This window comes from Nestor notabilis, unplaced genomic scaffold (assembly GCF_000696875.1).
Source record: "Nestor notabilis isolate BGI_N333 unplaced genomic scaffold, ASM69687v1 scaffold30713, whole genome shotgun sequence".
Taxonomy (NCBI): Eukaryota; Metazoa; Chordata; class Aves; order Psittaciformes; family Psittacidae; genus Nestor; species Nestor notabilis.
Window position 1 is genome coordinate 11,553 of NW_009923833.1, and position 7,994 is coordinate 19,546.

Genomic DNA, 7,994 nt, shown 5'->3' on the forward strand with positions numbered 1-7,994 from the left:
GGCTTTGGGGTCATTTTGGTCCTCTGTGCCTTGCATAGTATTCTTCAGCTACTGAAGCAAAACACCTCTTGTTGTTTGGCTGCAATACTGCAAGGGAGAAGCCTGCATAGCGTCCTGGATCAGCACAGAGAGGACCTGTTATATATGTGTGTGTGTGTGCATGTGTGCATTTGTCTGTATTTTTTTTCCACCAGGAGGATGTTGAAGTTAACACTTGTCATTGTAGAGCAGGGAAGGACCAAGGGATAACCCCATGGCATGCACAGGGGAGGAGCAAGGCACAGCCCTTAACTGGGGCGCAACGCCTGCGCCTGCATGTGCACACAGAGCTACAGGGACCCCGTTCTCAGCAATCATTCCTCCTTTTTGCCACACTCCCTGTGGCTCTGCTACACACCTGGACTAAGCAACGTGACCTACAACATCTGGCCATGACCCTAAGCCTCAGGGAAAGGCAAGTCCTTTTATGCCGCCAGACTTCCTTGGTTGGTACCATTCCACACCCCATACAGGTGGAACAATGTCTATCAAGGTCCATCTCCCCAGCACGGAGAACCATGGTAGCCATTGTATGCCACAAAGCTTGGCCAGAGCAGCTCTGGCTGCTCCAGGAGAGATGGAGAGAAGGGCAGACGGAAGCACACAGGTGGGGAGGGAAGGCTGAGCTGCTTCCTTCACGCTGCCACCAATGGGCACCAGTTGGGATGCGTGGGATCTCGATTATTACCTTTTGTTTAAAGCCAGCCTCATGGAAAACTATAAATTAATCTGCTAATTAAATACTCAGGTGAGAGACCAGGGAACCTCCAGCTGTGCAAGCAGAGGAGCAGCTATGGCTTCTTCCGCAGGTAATTGGAAGGGATCCAGCCCTCCCAGCACGGCCCCCCAGTCAGGACCTTACAAAACCCCCAGCCGCTGCTGTTCTTCTCGCGGACTTCAAATAAAGTCCCTTCTTTAAAGCTGTTGGTCTCCTCGTCGCCTTCAAAATCTGCCACTGCCACATAGAGAGCTTCCCTGGTGATGTCCAGACTGGAGACGGGGGCTGAGGTCCTCTCCTTGGCTTCCCCTCTCTCCACTGGCTTGGATATGACCTTTGGGCTTATGCTGCTTTTTACTTTGGCTTCGTCTTGGATGGAGGCAGAGAGGAATGGTTTGGCTTTTGGAGGAACCAGCATGGGCCTCCCCGGCACTGGGGATGACCTGATTTCAGGTGCTTCCCGTACCGGGGTCCTCAGCTCTGCTGCAGGGACAGAGGCAGGACCCCCTGTTTTCTTGGGGGGGGGTGGTCTGCGAGGTGGCACCACAGGGCGCTGTGGTGGCGCCTCCCTGGCACCCATGGGGTTTGCGGGGCCCAGGGGAGGTTTGGGCAGCGCCTCTTTGGTGGTGTGGCTGTCCAGCCTGGGCAGGGGTTTGCTCTCCATGCTCGGTCGCTCCTGAAACCTTCCAGAAGCCTCCGAAGAGGCCATGGCGTTACTGAAGAAGCTTTCGCTGGCAGCGGTGTCCTGCTCGGAGGGTTTCTCTGGGCACTTTGCAGGTCTAAGCTTGCTCCGCAGGTTGCAGATGTCCAGTTTATCATCAGCTGGTGGTGGGTCAGTCCTGGGGGCTGCAGCAGGTTTTGGCCTAATCTGAGGTCTTGACTTCAAGAATGGATTCTGGGTGATGGGCTCAGGCTTGTCCTCCACGGGCTCAGGTTTTGGTTTCGTTGGCTTGACAATGGGCCGGAGATTTGGCTTCTTCACCTCCTTGGCTGACACCTTATGTCCACATTCCAGTCCCATTTCGTTTTTCAGCTGAAAGAGTTTGCCCTTCTCTGGTTTGAGCTCTGGCTTCTTGATGTCTTTTGGGGCTGCCGACTGCTTGGGTGGAATCATGGGCAGAATCATACCTGGGGGCTTGGGAGGAGGCCTCTGCCTCTCCAGTAATTCACCTTCTGATTTAATGATGGACTCCTTCCTGGGCGGCAGGCTGGGCTTCTCCTCTGTGTCACGGTCTGAGATCTCCTCATAGCCACCAGCAAAGGCTAAGTCCCCGCTCTCAGGAGCCTCCTTCCCCTTCCAGTCTTTGGCCCACTTCCCACCACAGTCCGTACCGTTAGGAGGAGCCTCTGGCAGAGGACGGCACGGTCCTGTCGCTTCCTCGCTGGTGCTGCTCTCAGCCGCGGCATCACCAAGCCGGAGCTGAGCCATCTCGCTAGGAAGTGGAGCCAGGAAGTTTGGCCTGGATGCGTTGCTGGTTTTCTTGTACTTATCGATGAACGTGGCGGGGGCCCAGCCTTCTTTCTCCTCAATCTGAATGTACCACCAGCCGCTCAGGTTCTTCTCAATAACCTGCCAAGGGGAAAGGAAACCTCAGACATCCATACAGGGGTGCTTTCTGCATGCACAAAAGGGGATGCTCAGTGTCTCTGAAGTGATGCCAGCGTGGCACATGGCCTTGGTGCCTCTCCATCCAAAAGCCATGTAATCACAGCGTGGGTATCCTAATGGGAGGGGAACCTGGTAACAACCTCTGCAAGGGAAGGAGACCTGCGTGCCATGGAACTGAGGAACAACATCGCCACGTCGAGGAGCTGTAGCTGAGCTGTCCCTATCCCGGGACCGGGATGCCGGGTACCAGCGGTGGCCACTGCGCGGCACTGTTGGAGCGACCAACCGGCAGCGATGCTGCGTGGACCAGACACCCTCAGACACGGTCCTTTGCGTGCTCCACAAGTGGGGCTGGGACCTAGAAGGAGCCCAGTGGGGCAGCCGTGAAGGGAAAATCCTCTTAGAAAGCCACAGATCACGTTTTGACAAGCAAAATCACCTCTGCAGGAGGAATTCTGCCAGTAGAAAGCAATTCTGGAAAGGCTTTTGACTTTACACCTGGCCTAACTAGGGAAAAAACACAATCTCTACCCCTATTTGTGGTGTGGTTTTAATTTCCATTAGCTCAGACAACACAGCACCCACACACTTGCAGGATAGGAGTCCACCAAGAACACTCTGGACTTCAAAGTCTCTTGAGCTCATACGGGGGTCTCTCTCACTCTCAGAGAGCCCTGGGATGTTAACAGTCCACAGAGGCAATCACATGCATCACTGTGCCCCGTTTCCACCCAGAATGCTGTGGGGAGCAGATCTTCCCTGCCTGGAAAGGGACCTCCTGCCTGAAACAGGTCCCAGGCAATGGGAGTCAGAAGCACTGCACTGATGTGAAGATGTAAGAGGACAGTCTCACCTCTACTTTCATTCCTGCCTGGAAGCTGATGCCATCAGGGATGGTGGTCTGGAAGTCAGCAATGGTGTAATATTCCTCTTCCACTTGAGGAGGGACAGGAGGTTTAGGCAGGTTCAAACCACGTGGCTATGACAAGAGAAAAGAAAACCCATCAATGTGTTTCTACAGCAGGTGTGACATGACATCCACACAGGCCACCAGCCCGCAGAGGTCCAAGACAGTACAGCCAGAGCAGGACATCTGCTGTGCCCATGCAGCATCCTCACCAACACAAACAGGCAAACCATTTCCAGGCTGGGCACCAGAGCTCTTGCTGACAGCCAGAGGGAGGGAGCCAGTTTGCAGCCTCCCACTGGCAACCCAGCCCTGCAGTACAGACTGGCTAAAAGTTCCTTTAAAGACCACATGCAAAGAGAAGAGTCTTAAGACAGCAGGGAGGCAGCATGCGTACTCTGGCCTTGACCACAAGCACAGCCCATGGGACAGGGACAAAATCCCAGGCAAAGAATAACCAGTGATCAGAGGTCCTTTCAGTGCTCCTCTGATTTCCTTTGCCATTGCTGCACTCCTACACCAACTGGCACTTACTATGGTGAGATCTCGGCGAGGAGGGGGTCTCTGCCTCATCTTTGGTGACTCTGTGGAGGAAGAATTTCAGATACTGTTTTGTTTCTGGCTTTTGCTTGCATGTGTGTTCAAAACACACAAGTGACAGAGAAAAGGAAAGACAAGGACCAACCTGCCCCATGGGCAAGGAAGCTGGAGGAATTTGTCTGCCTGGTACCCTGAGTAGCACAGGTCACCCAGGTTTTGAGGGCATCCCACTGGAAGAGGAACCAGCTTTGCACCATGAGGTGCTGCTGGGAAACACAGCTGAGGTGACCACATGAAACTAGCTTTTTCATTGCAGGCCTGACCCAGAAGACTGGCTTCCAGAGGGGTAAAAATGCTCCAGCTTCTGAGGAGAGAATCTCTGGATCCCTATCACACTTGCTGATGCTCAGCAGGTCCCAGGGCAGCACTGTGCCTGTGACCCACCTGCCTGTGCAATGCCATCTCCAGACCTTGATGCGGAACTCACAGCACCTACAAACCTTCTGCCTCCCTCACACTCCCTTACATCACTGAAAAGCCTGCAGGAAAGGCTGCACTTGCACCTCAGCCACCACTGGCCCCCTCCTGACCGGCCACTTACTGCGTCGGATGTCAGCATTGGGCAGGGGACGGCTGTCGAATCTCCCATCCCTTTGGCCAGCGAGCCCATCCTTCTCTCGGCTCCCCAGGACCTGCTGCCGGGAGATGCCGTCCAGATCCAAGGCACAGGAATGGGTGGAGGAGCCTGAGCCCAGCTTCTGTGAGAACATCTCTCCACTGCCCTTTTTGAGGTAGGAGGCAGGGGCCCAGCCTTCTTGGCCCTGGTACCTGTGGTGGCAACAATGGCAGTGTCACTGTGCAGAGCCCCTGTGCTGGACCGGGGACGTGAGCCCTTCCTGGAGGAGTGACCCATTGTGCTCCAGTGGTGCTGTGCCATCAGACACCCCCAGAGCTGAGCTCAGGACGGACATTGATTGAAGATGCTCATGCTCTGGGCAGAACGAGCTGGTCATGCTCTGTGGTGTGTGGGCACCTGGAGAGCTCCAGCCATGACCAACACTCCTGTGCAAGCTGGACACAGCCAGCGGGCCAAAGGCTGGGAATGGCACAAAGCCCCATTTCCTTTTCACCTCAGCAATGGCACTAGTTCAGGAATGATACACACTGGCAGGGGAACAGAGGGGAAAACCAGAGGGCTGCTGCTAGGATTGATGTACCTGGTCTTTGGAGAAGGCACAAGCCCTCTGCCTGAGCACCGGCAGCCTGGGTCCCTTCCCTGCTCTAAATCTGCACAGTTCAGCAGAGAAACCAGCCCCGTGATGTGATTGAAAACCCACATCCACAGTGTCCTGCCATGCTGGAGGGGTCCGTGCCAGCGGCAGAGACTCTCCCCACTGGCTGGGCTCCAGCTACTATGCTCAGATGGCACCAGCTACTGAGTAATTGCCTTTAGAGCTCTCGTGGCAGCCCTCCTCCACCTAAAAAGTCAATGGATGTTTTTCTGGGGCTCTGCTGCTGCCAAGACCACAGGTTCAATGTAAGGTTAAGAAAATTGCAGCATGTGCTCCCACCCTGCCCAAGTCCGGCCGTTTGTGAGACCACAGACAAGAGAAAATGAGCTTCCAGCAGAAAACAAGTATCAGCTCGGCATGGTCTGGAGTCTTTGGCCTCAGCATACCCTACACACAGCAGACCTGGCCCAGACAACGGCCCTTCTCTTCTCACCCCCTAACACAGCCAAAAGATCCAGCCTGCCTCTGGAACACTGGTTTTCCTACTAGCAGCAGATGATGTAACACTAATGCTCTCACACTGGTTCCCTTTGCACTGCTGGGGCATGTGATGCCGTGATGCAGTCCACCTCCCAGCGCAGGAAATCTGGGGATTTTGAAGATGTTAAACCACAGCTATGGTTGGCTGAAGCCCTGAATGTCAACTAGCCTTAGTTTGTTGGGACGGAGAGAAATGAGTTCTGCTTCTCTGCCCTTTCCTAGACTTGCCTTTGGACTGTACATCCCATGTGCTTTGCACAGCCCCAGCTGCAGTACCAGGTAAGAGCAAGAGGTAGGGACAGTACCTGATTTTCCACCAGCCCTCCAGGTTCTTCTGGATCACCACCACCACGGCCCCCTTGTCCAGGTTCATTTCATCCTGGTCTCTTGCGGTATATGGGTAAATAACGGTGTACTTCTCCTCTGTTGGAAAGAAAGTGCAGTTTCACAGAGACACAGTTTTATGGAAGCCTGGACTCAGTTGAGCAATGGTTAAAAGTACTTTATGTAAATGATAATTCTTGTCGTAATATAGGTGCAAACACACAGAGATACACAACCATTCAGGAGAGAAATGTCACTGAAATGTATTTCAAAACAAACCCAGCTGCATTTGGAAATGTAAACTTTGCAGAGCTAGTCTGGCCCAAAGAAATTGTCTACAACAGTTCCTCCTCTCCCTCAGGACTAAAGACTACCTCTGATATGACAGCTCTCCTTTCACCTTCTCTTCACAGAAGCCCTTCCATGCTTCCATTTCAGTTCACATTTCTCTCTTAGTGTGTTTAAAGAAGAACTGTCCCCTGTACAGGGAAATAAATCCCACAGCCGTCAAGAAGTAACCCCACACATACAGGTGTGCTCTCATGAACAGCTCTTAAACTGCTCTGCAATGGCAGGTCTACATGAACAACCCTGTTCAACATCTAAGTCTCCCAAGACACTTGTCAAAGCCACGTGGTGAGCCTGGAGAAGAATCTGATGTCCTGTCCACTAGAACAAATGATGGCAAGCAGGGATATGGATGCTCTTCCCTTCAAGAGGAAGGGAAACATCCTAACAGCCAAGCAGACATGTCAGACAAACAGGTTTATCCATCCACCCCTCTCCCTCACCTTGTCCTGTCCTCTCTGGAAGAAAACCAGGAAAGCAATTGCCTGTGCTTAAGCAGTGCCACAAGAGGGTGAAGGCCGTTTTGGGAAAAGTCTGTCTCCAAACCCCACACCTCTGGACATTCACGTATCCCACTGTGCAGGTTTCCTGAATTTCCCTTCTTGGAGGAGCACAGCCCTCAAAGGGCCCTATTTCCCTCCCCCTTCATGCAAATGAGTCCAAGCAGAAAATGTCCTGTCACATCCAGCAAAACCAAGCTGGTTCTTCTCCTCCTGACCCCATCTGAGCCACCAACCTGAGGACCACGCTCAGAGGAGTTACTCTTACAGGACCTAAGGCAGCAGTTGCAATAAGTCTGCACATACGTGTTGGGGGAAAGCAGAAACTTCAGCCTCTGTACCCAAAACAAGCCTCAAAAAGTATGAAGGAGCAGCTGACAGAAGAAAGAGAGGTGGACATGAGTGGGCCTAATAGAAGGCTGAGGAACACATATGGCAGGCATTGAGCACTGACACAGGCAGGGTTCATCACATGCAGAGCAAACCAACATGCAGACAAGGTTCCAAGCGCAAAACATGGGCAGCCAAACAAGTCTCTGTGAAGTCCACCTTGACCCCATCCACTGGTGTACAAGTCCCCAAGAGTCCGACGGCGGCCAACGTGCCTGGGCAGAGACCAGTATCTCCATGGGACTGGGAAGAGCATGTTGGGGAAGCAGGAGAAGGATAAGAGAGGACATAAGGAAGCAGCACTTCAGGTCCAAGAGGAGACTGGGCTGATACCAGAGAGTGGCACTGAGACTGTACTCACCTGGAGACCCCTTCCCAGTTGGAGCTCCCCTCCCACCTCCATCTCCAGGAGCATTTCAGATCTGCTCTAAGCAAAGGCCACAACCTTGCTATTCTCACAATGTGAGCTCATGCATGTTCTTTGTTCTGCACGAATTTAGAAGACACATGAACTGTCCTATGCCCTGAGCTTTGCTCCTCCTCCAGTGCAGGTTAAACAGCTCCTAAAGGAGGCACTAGGATGGCAGGACTGAGCATTCCCTGGAGGCGGCACCTTCAGCCCCTCTGTGGGGAGAAGAAAGGCCAGCAGATACACCACCAGTGTCCACCTGCCCCACTCCACTGGAGCAGAGCACTGGGTGGGCAGGACCATTATGGGCAGACAGGACTGAATAGCATGTGTGGGTTTGTCCTTCCCCAGGCTTGTGTCCTGCCCAAGTCAGGGAGGGCTACACAGCCCTGTGAGCAGCTCGGTGCAGATCAGCAGGGAGAAGCTGGGGGCGGGGGC

At 53.5% G+C, this 7,994-nt stretch overlaps 1 protein-coding gene across 1 annotated transcript in view; it reads right to left on the reverse strand.

Moving 5' to 3' along the window:
* Positions 1 to 830: 830 nt before the first annotated feature.
* Positions 831 to 7,994, reverse strand: part of SH3PXD2B (SH3 and PX domains 2B) — a gene marked incomplete at its 5' end in the record, with an annotated part of 56,653 nt that continues 49,489 nt past the window's right edge. Inside the window, 5 exons of the mRNA XM_010012350.1 lie at positions 831 to 2,327; positions 3,220 to 3,345; positions 3,808 to 3,857; positions 4,415 to 4,641; positions 5,891 to 6,008. Of these exons, the coding sequence (XP_010010652.1) occupies positions 831 to 2,327; positions 3,220 to 3,345; positions 3,808 to 3,857; positions 4,415 to 4,641; positions 5,891 to 6,008 (2,018 nt within the window). The remainder of the gene's footprint in view (positions 2,328 to 3,219; positions 3,346 to 3,807; positions 3,858 to 4,414; positions 4,642 to 5,890; positions 6,009 to 7,994) is intronic.